The sequence below is a fragment of the Archocentrus centrarchus genome, chromosome 12 (genome assembly GCF_007364275.1).
Source record: "Archocentrus centrarchus isolate MPI-CPG fArcCen1 chromosome 12, fArcCen1, whole genome shotgun sequence".
NCBI classification, from domain to species: domain Eukaryota; kingdom Metazoa; phylum Chordata; class Actinopteri; order Cichliformes; family Cichlidae; genus Archocentrus; species Archocentrus centrarchus.
The window spans coordinates 4689291-4703846 of record NC_044357.1 but is presented as its reverse complement, the minus strand read 5'-3'; the positions used below and the strand labels follow the sequence as shown (position 1 = coordinate 4703846).

The window sequence follows — 14556 nt, the reverse complement described above, 5'->3', positions numbered from 1 at the left end:
CACAGCTGCTAGCTCTAGCCTCTTGTTCACTGGAGTATGAGAGTATAAACAATGAGTATGAGGGCATGTCAACAGGTGTTATCCCCATTGACTCTGATCGATGTTTTAACAGTCAGTAGTCTAATGCAGGGCAGCAGCAAAGAGCAACTGCTGCAAAACTCTTCCGTCTACATCCGTGTTATTATGTAGGCACAAGACGACAGTTTATAAAGGACTTCATCTTTGGTTCTTCCCCCTATCTGTGGGTGAGAGTTACCATGGTGCTGGCTTTCCAATGCAGAAACAATGTACAGAAGAATTCAGCTATTTCTCTTCTCCTTTCCAATTCTTACTGAAACCCCAAGATGAACTGAAATGTCCTGCCACCTCAACAATGGTGCTATTAATTGTGACCCAGTTTGGAAAAACCAAGGGGGAGCAAATGCTGCACATGCTCTTTATGCAAAGTTCAACAAACAAGCACGTCATTGTCAAATTGTTGTCATTGCAGATAGTGCACTGCAGGGCAATGGGGGCCAACAGCTACTTTGCATTTGCACCTCGCCCGTGTTTTGTATCAGCATTTGCTTTTTTTAAGCAAACAGTGACCATACCTATAACAGAGCACACACAGGCTGTATGCAGCCCTCAGCAGGACATGGCTGCCTGTAGTCTCTTTTCCTTTTTCTGCTTATGATGAATACAAGCAGTCTGGAACTGTAAGGACATAATGAAACATCTGGACCAGGATATGCAGTTCTTAATTTCTTATGTTCATTAAAACCTTGTTATACTGTTGAGCATTTTAATCTTTTTTATTAAAAAGGAAAGCTCAAAAGATAATAAATATCTCAATCTGAGGCCAGATGAAACTCTAACAATGGGAGTGTAGTGCAAAGGATTGTGGGAGTTGATTTAGCAGCCACAGAGGTCTGTGGGACAACTCTAATCTGACTGAGGAGGAATAATGGCAATAATTGCTTTGGAGCACCCCAGCCTCTGCCCGACTGGCTGACTGGTCCTGTGAATCATGTGATGAACGAGGTGAGCCGTACAGTCAGGTCTCATTGGGTTTGATAGTACTGAACACTAGAGAATCACAGCAATACTAACCTGAAGGATTAATACTGTCCTTTCATCAAAACTACAAAAAAAACTTGTTTCCTTCCTTATTTTTTCTTTTCTTTTGTGACATCAAGATACAAAGATAATGGGGACTCATTTCCAGCTCTGTGTTTTAGATTTATTGATATTATCTTATACTAGGTGTTGCTGCAAACACTCAGTTCAACCTCTGTCTGAAACTGTTTCAGCACCTTTCCCTTTAAGGCCAACTTTCTTCTGATTGGCTGCCCCTTTCAAACAGAAGGGTTGAACAGCATGTAGGTGGGACTTCTTTGCTCACAGCCAGAGCTGTGTGCTTGAGATCCCCCATATCAGGCATGTCTACTCTCAGTACCATCATACAGAGCTGAGATTAGCAGTCTAAACAATGTTAGTTAAGTTTAACTGAAAAATAGTCTTTATTATGTATTAATCTTTTCATCCATTGGGATTGCATCATTATTAAGGACTTAATACTGTAATGTGATGCACCTGTGACAATCAAACACAAATGAAACAAGCACACCAAATGTGTTTTTCATTCACGTCTGACTATTATCTTTTAAAGAGATTATATTCATTATATAATTAATGGACATCATATTTTTCAGTGTATAAAAGTAGAACAAATAGCTCAAAGAAGCAAAAAAAATAATTTTTTTTTTTTTTAAAGTGCTAATATTTTTTTTTTTTTAAGTCAGACAAACTGACCTCTGGGTGTATTTTGTTTCATTCATATTGGTCTTTTTTTTCTTAAGTTTAAACAATTTGCACTACACAATATGAAAACATATTTGTGCTTTAGAGTCAAAAACCTTGAAAGTGGCTATTGAGGTTTCAACAAAAAGACCTCTGGCTTACAGTTGCACTTTCCATTTAATTACCTTCTTCAGACTGATTGTCGATTTTCCACTGCTGAGGGTAATCCATGTTAGCCAGAGCATGTGTGATCTTCTCATCCAGCAGCCTAAGATCAGCTGAACTTTGACTGAGCTGCACCTCCTGCTCAATGCGGCCTAACTGTTCATCATCAGCTCCCTGTGCACAAATAGGAGACTTCTTCAGGATCTCTTGGTAGCTCTGGGGGTCAAGCTGATCCCTGTTTTCCCTTAGGCACTCTGCTGCTTCCTGGGCAACATCCCTGATGTACTCAAGAGATGCTTCCCCCTCACATGGTTTGACTTTGTTCTGAAGGTGAAAGTAGGATGTGACAGAAACAACTTCCTCAAGGTTGTGGCCTGTGGGAGATAGAGAAAATCCTAAAAGCTCTAAGCAGGAAGTGATGACAAAGTGAGAGCCAAAGTGGTTGACTGAAGGCCCTACCTGGAACTGTGAAGCAAAGAGTCGATCCGTCATCGGCTCTTTTTGCCGTAGTCACATGTGTAAGTCCAGAGCCTTGTACAACAACGTAGAAATCTGCATGTTCAGAAACTCTGGTTGATAATCGTACATGAGCCTCCACTTGTCCCTGGGTTGAGAAAAAGAAAATCAGGCAATATAACCACCTTTGTGAGTCAACTTGGAAGTCAAGTTGGCAATTACATGCATCTGTTTGTGATAACACAGCGATTAACTGTGATAAATCAGTGAAAATCATACTATCTGTTGCAAATCTGTTGCCGTCTATAGAAATTCACATTAAACTTAAATTCACTTTATGTTTAACCTTTTACATTCAGAGTCCAGCCAGAACCTCACAGATTTGAAACATTTATTCAGAAATTCCTTCACAAATAGTAACGTAGTTGCTGCAATATAATATAGATGCTCTGCAACCTTGCTTTATATAACCGGGATACAACCAGTTGGCAACCAGTTGAGTCAAGTCCACTATTGCAAAGAGATGTGTACATCGGTGTAGACTGACTCAGACTGATTTCCACGTTTTGGCAGTCTGTCTGCATTTATAAATTTGACTGCAATGATTTGCAACCCTTCAAAAATCTATCTGAGAGTGACTGTAGTCAGTCCAAGTTGGACTGCAACTGTTTGGAGACAGGCTGCCTCCCACCAGGTGACCTGTGCTCTGTTACTGAAGGTGGTTGCTCAGAGGTTGAGGGTGTTGCACGCTCAGCTGCTTGAATTTAGTTTCACATTCAGTCTAGTTTAACATTCAGTGTATTCACCGTACTGAATTACAGGAAGAAAACAGACGCCACTTCAGTTCCCACAATCCATCTTACTGAGATTCTTCTTTATAATCCACTTTTTTTCCCCTTTTTTCACACATTATTCTAATGACTATCACAACTTTTCTGACTGTCTACCAGCTAATGAGGATAGCAGCAGAAAACATGACAGCGCCGACTCACACAAGCACAAACACAAGATTTTTCTGATTTTTTTCAGTGCAGACAGTGCAATGATAATGCTGCTGTAGACAAGGACTCAGTGACAAAATCAGCAATATGCTGGAAGATTGACTGTTTCTTGTAATCGCTGTCCTCTTGTCAGTATAGATAACTAAACACTGGAATTCATCTCTTCAGTCTTTTTTACTCCATAAGAGTGTTAAGTGACAGTTTATCTTGAATCTGGCATTCCAGATGAATTGTGTGTAATAGTCTTATGAAAAACATACATCATGTTGTAATGCATTTGCAGTGCCTACATCAACTTCACTTTTCACTGAAAGAATGCATTTTTTCCCTAAAGACCTTTTGTGTCTTCACCACTTGTTCCTCAGTCTTAATTCTCTTCATAGCAGGAGAATCTGAATTCACCTGACTTGCAGGTTAATCATCCCTGCAGCAACATAAAGTCTGGAGTCATTTTGACTGCACATTAAATCTGGTTTCAGTCAAGTTTTAACCTTTACCCCTGTTCTTTCTAAACCCTTGAGGTTTCAAGAGTTGCTATCTCCTGTTGTTTGCAAGCTGTTATTTGGAAGTGATAAACATGTCTGACTCAAGCTGCAGTTTCTCCACTCTCAGTGGTTAGCTGCCAGTACCACTTAGTGCACGCTTATCGCTGATTGTTTTTCCGCATAACAAAAGATAAGAGATCGTCCTCCGGCTTGTGTAGCCTTCGTGACTTCCTGCAAGCTAACTCCACATCAAGAGTCATTCATAAAAGTAAATTTTTAAAAGTGATAGAATTGGGTTATATATTATGCTACAAACAGTTTCTGTATTTTTCATACCGTATTCTTTTAATGTCAATAAAAGACACATGAGCACATGTGAACACTGCTATGATATTGTGTGAATGTATTTTTAGTCCTCCACAGAGGCTACAGTTTCCACTTAATGGTCTCAACATTGTGCAATAGCCTCAGATAATATTACTTTAAGACCAGCAAAATTTGATCGCACAGATACTGAACTGTACCTCCTGAGGCCTCGGGGAGGAGAACACAGGGTTGTGATATGTTGACACACAGATTTGATCTATGGCCAGAGCATCATCATGACACAAACATGATCCAGTAACAATGAAATATTCAACACCTTGTGGGTTTTACGTCATGCCTTCCACATGGGCAATTTTAAGGATTTTTATATATGCCTGATATAAATCTATGGGGAGCTTTTGCTGTTGTGTGACACAAGAACTGGTTTGTACTTTGTTTCAATGTTTATTTTTATTAAAACACTAAATCCAATGACGCCCCACAGAGATGGTTTTATAACCTCCACATGTTATTGTCCATTCAGTGGGGGGAAAAACAACATCAAATCTGCTGCCTGGTCTCCAGGAAACCTGTAGTTGTCAGCTCTACAGCTCTTTGCAATGATCTCCCGAGTGTATCACACAGGTGACGTCAGGGGAGCAAGATGAGTGCCACTGCAACAACAAAAACAGCTCCAATAACAGTCACCTCAGTGCAAAGACTTACTGATGTCAGTTTTCCACAGCATAGTTTTAAACTGACACAAATAACATCTGAAAGTACCAAAAACAAATCCCATTAGAGTCACTCTAAACCCTCATACTTATACTTTGATCAAAGAACAACAGAGACCACCACTCCACTAACTTCCACACACTCGAAGAAGATAAATTCACCAACATTCAGACACAAACACATCGCATTAAGCAACCACAAGTATGGGACAATACATCACACAATACCACAGTGACACTGAACTAATATAAATTCCAGAGTCTTGAGAGTGACAGCCAGTTTGTGCAGAGGGTTTTTTCTCACACTCAGCTGAGACACACATACCTCTGATTTAATCTGCTGTGCAAATGAGATACTAATAACTAGTCTACATGTCAGAAGGGGCCGGTGCAGTGCCATAAGCATTCATCTCAAAGAGCAGTGCTGTCGGTAAACTCACTGTTACGAAATACTCCCAAGAAGTACTGACATGAATAATTATGACATTTGAGAAAGCAGCTGTAATGGGGCATCGTGTCTATTTGGTGAAGTAATGTTTTTTTATTCTTCTTTTATGACTAACTGTGTTATTCTGCTTCAATAAATATTAGGAAAAGCGAGTCCTTCTGCTGGTTTGACATGTGAAAAGCAAACACAATCATCACAGCACTTAAAAGGAAAAACCCATAAGCCATTACGCAAACATACCTGCCAGTTTAAATGAAACTGCGATTACACTATCAAACTACACTCAATCTAACAAACTGTAACAAATATATGCCTTAATCTATCTCCATTTGGGAAAATGTAGCCGTGCTGTGCTGACATAATAGCTGCCATTAAGGAAAAAAAAAAGTCTTCCAAGCAAATCTGTACTGGTTTAAGTAGAGCCCAATGATACACTCACCAGCCACTTTATTAGGCACACCTTCATAGTGATTCAGAATGGCCTTAATTCTTGGTGTGCATTCAACAAGTTGGTGGAAATATTCCTCAAAGATTTGGTCCATACTGACATGATAGCATTGATTAAAGTGAACTCATTGTCATGTTCAAGAAGCCAGTTTGAGATGACAGAAGACGGTGTCCACTATGCTGTACACAGAGACACACAGAGATGCCCTTCTGTTGCCTTGTTTGTTTTTGAGTGGTTATTTGAGATAGTGTTGCTTTGTATGGCCTCTTGCATCAAGACGGCATTTTCAACCAGAGAACTGTCGGTCAGTGAATATTTCTTCTTTTTCAGACATTCTCTGTAAACCCTAAAGATGGTTGTGTGGGAAAATCCCATGAAATCGGTAGTTTCTGAAATACATTCTGCTCATTCTGATGCTCAGTTTCAACTTAGCAGGTCATCTTGCCTCCTAAACATCTAGGTATCAGGATCAACTGTCTATTATTATTATTATCAGCTGATATTAGCTCTATGCTGATCTATTGGTATCTGCATTTATAATGGCCAATAAATGAACATTTTAAAATTAAAACAAGGGACACAGAAACACCCATCAGCTATGTTATGAGTGTGAATGCTGCATAGCTTGTCACCAGAGGGCACGCTGCAACTTCCCTGTGGAATGCCCCAGCTGATCAAAGCAGGAGTCAGCCAGCGCATAAAATGAGTAAATAAATAACTGCACATAACAACTTTGGGAAAATCTGTTTATGTTTTCTGAGAGAAAAAAATATATCAGCCAACATACTGAATATCGGCTTCTTAAACCACCAAATATTGGTATCAGTATCGAGCTTAAAAAAATCCTGCTGGTCCTCTAACCTTGGCCCCAAAAATTCTGGATTGGTCACGCACTTAGGCAGGCACCTTAAGCAAAACATTAACACTGGCATGCTAACTTGCTCACAACAGCACTGCTAACATCCTGATGTGTGGCAGTGTTACTATATTTACCACCTTATTGTTCTATCTACCTGCCGAGGGACTATAGGTGGAAAATAACACTGGCACAATGAATCTCTCCTGGTTTTATACAAGGTTAATGTTTTATTGTGCGACTGTCCCTATAAAACCTTTGGATTTTATGAAAAGGAAACTGCTGCTGTCATGACAGAAATACTAAGGAGAATGAGTCGAATTTATCACATTCATCCTGAGAGCGCCACAAAACTTCATGATAGTTTCAGATCTTTCGCTATGAATGAACGGGTGGCAAACCATCAAACGAATCAAGCTGCTGGTTTTGCTACAATTGATGAAACACAGTTAATTCAGCCTCTGCAGTGCTAAAAGCATTTGCACTTTCCAGCTCACCAACATGGCCCCCCACATTCTTCTTACAGGGGCACAAGTCTAATTCAATCACGCACCTGGACAAACAAAATCACTTTCACATGAATCTGAAGCTAGAACTGCAGCTCAATAAAACCTCCCTCCACACAGGAACTCCAACACTTTTTCCATCAATTCACGGCAGCCATTTCTCCATTGATCTCATCCTTCAGTATTTGCTATGGGCCTAACACTATGTTGCGTGTGGAGGTGCACCATAAAACTTTACTAGGCGTGCTACAATAGCAGTCTTTATATCACAGCAGTGTGCCACGGCTTGTCTACACAAAGCCCAGCCATTGAAATCTGGATCTCATTCAGCAGTGAGAGTTGCTCCTGTTCAGCTGTGACCTCTGAGGGTGGAGACACCGCTTCCTCTTAGTGTGTGTAAGTGCTAGAGCCCATAATGATTCACATGTCTGGGCTTCAGACCGGTCCTCCATCCGATTCTATGAGTGAATGGAGGCAACAATTTCAGAGCGAGTCCCCTCCCCCCTCTCTCTCAAACTGGTGACACAGCAAAACAAGCAGACACTCTGCCTTACCAGAAATCTGGCAACGCTTCAGTGATCGGCCCACCCAGGCTTCCACATTTACAGGAGAATAGGGAGAGAGAGAAAGAGGCCAAAAGGCTCAGAGAGAGAGCGATGGCAGATATGAAGGGAAAAGATAGACGAAATGAAGCAAAAACAAGTGTTCTAAAATGTCAATAAGTTTTGAAACAAACAACCATATAGTCTGACAAACTTACAAAAAAAAAAATCTACATTTTTAAATTGTGTCATGTGGTGGTCTTCAATGAGCCATACTCTCTTATTCTTAGTCCCACGCTCACTATGGAAGTCATGCTTTCAGAAACCCTTGTCATGTGGTGAGCGGCTGAGTAAAAGCCAGCTTCCCCAGGGACTGAAACCCTCCTGGCTTAGGTTTCACCTGCGACACAAGGCTTACTAGTCAACCAGTGCACAGAGGGAGAGTCAGCACTGAGAGAGGAAAGGGGAGGCTGGAGGTAACGACTTCTGCGGAGCAAAAAGAATTAAACCAAAATACGTTACCCAAACACCTCAGACGCACACTTAAGCAAAGGATGCAGTCACTTACATATAAAGGCACCTCCCTTTGGTTCACCTCCATTTTCTCTCCATCCACCAAAGACCTGGAGATGAAATAGTAGCGTTACTATAACACTGGGTTAATAATAGCACTACTTACTATACTACAACTGAAGCATTAAATATTTCACCACATTTATTGTATTTACCCCCAGAGGATGGAATGGAGTATTGTTTTTGGTGTGTTTGTCTTTTGTTTGTTACCAAGTCTGATTCATACCAAATTTGCATGAAAGATGGCCAACGACCCAAAGATAACCTGATTCGATTTTTGCCATAACTGGGTCAAAGTAAAAAAAAAAAAAAGGACAGAAAAACTGAAAAAAATCCCTGTCCTTAATATAGGGCAAAATTTTAAATAATTATATCTCCCTCAAAATCTGTGGATTCATTTGATATCTGGTACACAGTTGTGGAGCTCCAAGAGCTAGAACCAAACTGAACGCCATCTAGATCTGATCCAGATTCTGGATTTGCAGGCTACTTGAATTCAACATGGGAAACTCCATTTAACGCATACTTTTGGCCATATCTCAGCTGAAAAAAAGACATCCTCATTTGTTGCAGGAAGAAGCATTCACTATTGTCCATTGACATGAGACATATGATTGGGATTTGATCCAAATATATGAATATATGACACAACCTTCAACATAATCAATCCAATCACTCAGTTCCCCTATTATCGCCCACCCGACAAATCCTGTATTTTCTCTTTATGCGATAAAGCTTCTACAAAAAATTTTAAATGACCATAAAATTAAAGTTATTTTAGTTCAAAATTTTACACCTTGGAAAATTATGTGCATGGACAATAGGAACTATGTGTTATCTCAGTGATTCAGTCTTTGGAGAGTGACCTGTGGGCGAGACGAGCAACGTTCAAATCGGCTAAAACGTCTGCCAGGGGGACGTGGTTTGTTGTTGTGCCCGGCCACACTTGTTTGGGGTGAAACTTTAACTTTTAAAACCTGACCTGCTTCCTGGCCACGCTGTCTCCCAAAGTCAGACCTTTGAGATCATATGCTACTTTTATGTGCCATGTTTTAAAAACATTTCCTGAGGAGAGTAAGATGAAGACTCTGACTGTCCTACATATGTGAATGAAAAACAATAGCTACACTTGGTAGAGAGTTCAACTCTTCAGACAGGATACAGCAGTGGTAGAAATGGTAACTGTATCATCAGCACACACCCGATCCACTGTGACTTCACTCTCAGCTGTGAATAGTGCATGACTTCAAAGCTGCACAGCAGGTCTGCAGGCCGCGCTTTGTCTAGACACCCATCTGCATGAGCTGGGGCACCTCCAACAAGCCTGTACAGTTTGATCCTGTGGCTCATCAGATTAGCTCTGTTTATGTCTTCATGCTCGCATGTGTATGCTGAACATAAGAAACCTGATCTTTTGTGAGTTCCTGCAAAATTATTTGCTTTCATCTTTCAGGTCCCAATCAGGAGTGCAACTACTAATTAGGACTATTTGAATTTGATGATTTTCCCTTATTTAATTGTTTTGTCCTTACATAGTTGTTTTTTTTTTTGTTTGTTTTTTTTCCCCTTTTGGATGTGCCAAATAGGCAAAATTCCATAAAAAGCATCTCTTTTGCACATGTATGCCCTGGATGAAATATTGCAGATGTATTTTTTATGGTAACCATAATGAAAAAAAAAGATGGCAGCCACAGTTTTGGTTACATCATGTATGTCCACTTTTAAAATGTGTTTTGACCAATAATGGCTCATGTGTTTGAATTTACAATGGCACTTGTGTGCCATCTAATACTGTCAGAGGTCCTGAACCTGATAAGTGCCAAGTTGTGATGTTGACTGAATTGACTGAGCCGCCATATTGGATTTTATCCAAAGTGAAACAAATTTTTTCACAGGTTGCAAATTTTGCACGATTTTCACTAAACCTGGTATATCTGATGTTCAGAGCAAGTCTCGCAAAAGTTATCACATTTCACTTTGGCTTGCAGAAGCATTTGTGTGCAACAGTTAATTGAATTTTATGGCAAAGTCGCCAAAAAGGAAGTGAGCTTATATTTCTGCAATGCTTTGGCCTGTCAAGACCAAGCTTCACAGTACTCTTTTGGACCCCTACCTGAGGACACACAAGGAATCTGGTGTCATTACACCCTTGAGGGGCGCTGTAATTAACAAAGATGTGTTTTACCACACAACTTGCTAACAGATCTTAACACCTCTTACTTTCTATCCTTACTTGTTTCTGAGCAACTGTTGCGTCTGGCTGCTTGGCTCCCTCATTGCTGCTTACAGCTATATTGTAACAATAATATCACTATCATGATTACACACTGTAATACTGTGCACAGAGGGCATTTTACCAGTAGAAGAGTTTAAAACCACAGACTTGGACATGTGTCTCAGTTTTCAGTCATGCTCATATTCATGGGATTACACTACTGGAACTGATGAAGGTTTATCTGTCTTGCCCTAGTTTGAAGACTTGTGCCCCAATAGGTCAACAATTGTGCTTTTTCTGCTCAGCCTTCCTTTATAGAAAGTTCAAAACAAGATCCGAGGGAGACTATTTGCGCTTCTTGAGTTCAAAAACAACTTTTGAAAAGTGTGTGGGTGAAAACAAAGATGAGCAGGAAACTAAATGAGGCACACCATTACCTAAGGATTACCCTTAAATCCAAGGTTCATTGTCTATTTTTATGCTCTCAGAAGAATTTGTGTCATTCATTGTCCTCAGTCTGACTGTTCCATATGAAGGAGAAACCTGATCCGAGTCGCGGCCACGCACGGCAGAACAGAGCGTGAGAAAAAAAAAACAAAACAAAGATTGCACATAACAAGTTAACGCACGCCATCAAAAAAGCATTTGGAATCAATTCTGACATCTATAGAAAGGAGCAAGTACAACTGTTGTCATTAGACTTTCTTTCAGATGGTGCACAACGCGTATTGTAATTGCACTGCGATGTGCGCCAGAATAAATTCCACGCTTTTTAAGACGGAGTGGAAATTCAAAAAAAAAGAGTCCACATATTAACAATGCATGCATGATGTACGACTATTTATGAGTGTCAACAAATGGCCAACCTGTAAGTTAGGGTTATCAAATTCCCAATGCAGTACATTACATAAAGGAAAACAAGCTCGCTTTCACGTTAATGGATGGAGCAGCCACACAAAGAAGTGAAACCAGGCGACTGTACGCATAATAAGCGCTCATATGAACAATTAATGATCTCTGCTGCTGTCACTGAGAAGTGAAAACCCCTCCATGTAACAGTCAAATGCAGTCAGGAAATACATCATTAATCTGTCTGAGATCACAGCAGTGGGTCTTAATAGACAACATTTTATAAAAGGAGGCGCTGGACCCTCAAAAACACGCTTTTTGCCTTTTACCCGTGAACACACCAGCATTTCACTCCATCTACAAGTCAGTGAACAATTAGCAAGCCTAAGTAACTATATATATATATATCACATCAGTTTCCCTGTCTGCACGCTGTTGTTTCCTTTTAGCTTCCATGAAAAGCATGAAGCGGAACTTTTCCGAGTAAGGATGAATCAGCCTCCCATTACCTGCTGCGCTCTCCTCCCTCCGCTCGCTCGCTCCTACAGTCTGGAAGGTGTTTCGGCCGCTGGTTTCTGCTCTGCGTAGGTGCGACTAATAAACATACTTTTTATTGCAGTTTTTATTCCGAATGAGTTGGTTTTTTTCAGCATTATCCATGTTTTTGCGCCGAGGACAGAGAGTTCGTTAGGAGTTTGCAGGTGTCGCCAGAGTTTTTTCCTTTCCTTTGCTGCCTGTTTTTTTTTTTTTTTTTTTTTTGGTCCAGCCCTTCAAGCACCGGGCTGCACGAGGGAACCTCTCTCGGGGTGGCAGGGCCAGACATGGACGCGTCATGTGCTTAGTAACGTCTCTATACATTTAACGTTCCCGATATAGTAAGCTCATAATGACATTTAATGCTTCATTTGGCATTTCCATTGGCCACAATTAAGCGCTTGCATTTAATGTTTGCAATTTTAATTTCCTCCAATCAGATACCACCATGCGTGACGTCACTGCGCCTGAACACACACAAAACACGCAGCGATGAGAAGCCTGTAAAACTGTCCAATTTTCATAAGCAAGCTCTTCTGGCATGGAAACTTATATATAAGCATAATTTTTCTCCAACAAATTATTATATATGGAATAATGGGAATATTCTTTATAAGAATAAGTCGCTTTATTATAAAAATTGGGTGGAAGGAGGCATTATCCTGGTTAAACAGCTCTTTAATGCCAAAGGGAGTCTCTTCACATATGGAGACTTTTTATCTGAGTTTAACCTGCCTGTTACTCCCAAAGAATATGAAATTGTGTTTGATGCTTTACCTAGAGGTGTGCTGCAACTTTTTCAGGGCTCAACATCTAACATTTCACTTATTGATTCACTCAGTAGCGGCATACTGATTGGTGACATTGATGTCAGTATAAAAAGATGTTCCAATAAAGTAATAAGGACAAATTTGCAAAAGGTAGCTCTGCAAGCTGGAAGATCATACTGGTCTTCTTTATATGGAGAAATAAGCTGGAATTACATTTGGCTGCATGGAGGGAAATTTTGTTTAAACAATAAGGTTAAGGAAGTTTCTTTTAAAATTTTACATATTATATACCCAGTTTAAAAAAAAAAAAAAAAAAAAAAAAAAAAAACATTGGAGAGGTTTAAACGTAATATTAACTATTCATGTTCTTTCTGTGAGCCATATAGTGAAAAAATTTCTCATTTATTTTATCAGTGTGTACATGTCAAAATATTCTGGACTGATTTACAACATTACATTAGGCAGAAAACTGGACAAATAATTCAACTTAAAGAGAAGGACATAATAAACTTTGAGAACAAAGACATGGACAAAGACTTCTGTCAAGAGCTTCTGCAATGTAACACTACAATCAAAGAACTGGAGAACAAGAAGGCAATTAAGACAAGTCATATATTTGAAAAATTCCATGTTAATTAAGAATTTTGTATTATATTTTCTTTGCTTATTGTTATGGACCTTATACTTCTCTTATTTTGTTTCATTTTTTTCTGTCTTTTCTTTCTGTAAACCCTGGCATCAATATGTTCTGTATATACTTGTTAATAATCAGTAAAGTTTGAAGGGGAAAAAAACGCAGTGATGAGAAGACTGTAAGTAGAAACTGGAGGTTCTTCACTAGGAGGATTTTTTTCTACCTCCTGTATTTCACACTTTAATTACAAAGCAGCTTTAACCGATGTTAAAATGCACATTAATGCATCATCACCTTTCTTTGGACTTATTTTCTTGATTTTGAACAGTTGTAGCCTAGAACTTATAATTTTATGATTACTTAAGCATTTTTAATGTAGTCTCTGAGTATATTGACTCTTTGTTTGTAACTACTTTTGGCACCAGCTGACTTGTTTATAAATATAGTATAATACATACAGAATTCTAATGTATTATGTTATTACGTAGGCATTATTAATGATTGAGCTGGATAAGGTGTACAAAGGAGGCACAGTGGATACACTGGGCAAAGGATGTTGAATATGGAGTTGCCAGTCAGGAGGAAAAGAGGAAGCCTGCAGAGAAGATTCATTGATGCATGAAGGAGTGAAGTGAAGGTTGGTGTGACAGAAGACGATGTAAGGGTGAGGTGGAAGCTGTGGTGACCCCTGAATTGAGCAGCCACAAAAAGTCTGGTTGTTAGTTTGGTTGTTGTCATGTTTGGTTTGCAAGTGTAGGTGAAAAAACTAAAGGAAGGTGGGGCCAGTGCACAGGAGTTCTGTGGAAGAGGATAGAGGGAATTAGTGATGGCACGGACAGCAATGAGTATTTGAGGAATTGGCTGTGGAGAAGAGAATCTGTCTTACTTAAGTGAAGAATCGGCTCAGACAGGTGGCTTGGAGTGGTGGGTGCGAGACCAAAGGTGGAGCAGCAGAGAAAGTGGAGAGTAGGTAGGCAGGTTAGTGGGTGCGTCCTTTCTGTTGAGTTCCAGGTAAAGGTATAGTTATTGCATGTATCTGATTACTGGAAAAGACTGAGAGAACAGGGGTTAACAGGCAGGCGAGAGCAGCAAAAACAAGGAACAAGGTGGACCCAATCTTCACCACCTGGCAAAGAGCTGAAGCAACCTCCAGGTCTTAAATACCCATCATTTGGGTATATTAAGTGCAGGTGTATAAGGAATGAGCCAAACAGTAAACTCCACCAGACGGACACACACCTCCACCTGAGAC

The 14556-nt window shown here is 39.9% G+C and overlaps 1 protein-coding gene across 1 annotated transcript in view; it reads right to left on the bottom strand.

Moving 5' to 3' along the window:
* The window catches only part of arhgef28a (Rho guanine nucleotide exchange factor (GEF) 28a), a 50440-nt gene extending 38359 nt beyond the window's left edge, over nucleotides 1-12081 (bottom strand). The window contains 4 exon segments of the mRNA XM_030743018.1: nucleotides 1965-2321; nucleotides 2407-2551; nucleotides 8298-8352; nucleotides 11876-12081. Of these exon segments, the coding sequence (XP_030598878.1) occupies nucleotides 1965-2321; nucleotides 2407-2551; nucleotides 8298-8330 (535 nt within the window). The 5' untranslated portion in view covers nucleotides 8331-8352; nucleotides 11876-12081.
* Nucleotides 12082-14556: the final 2475 nt, after the last annotated feature.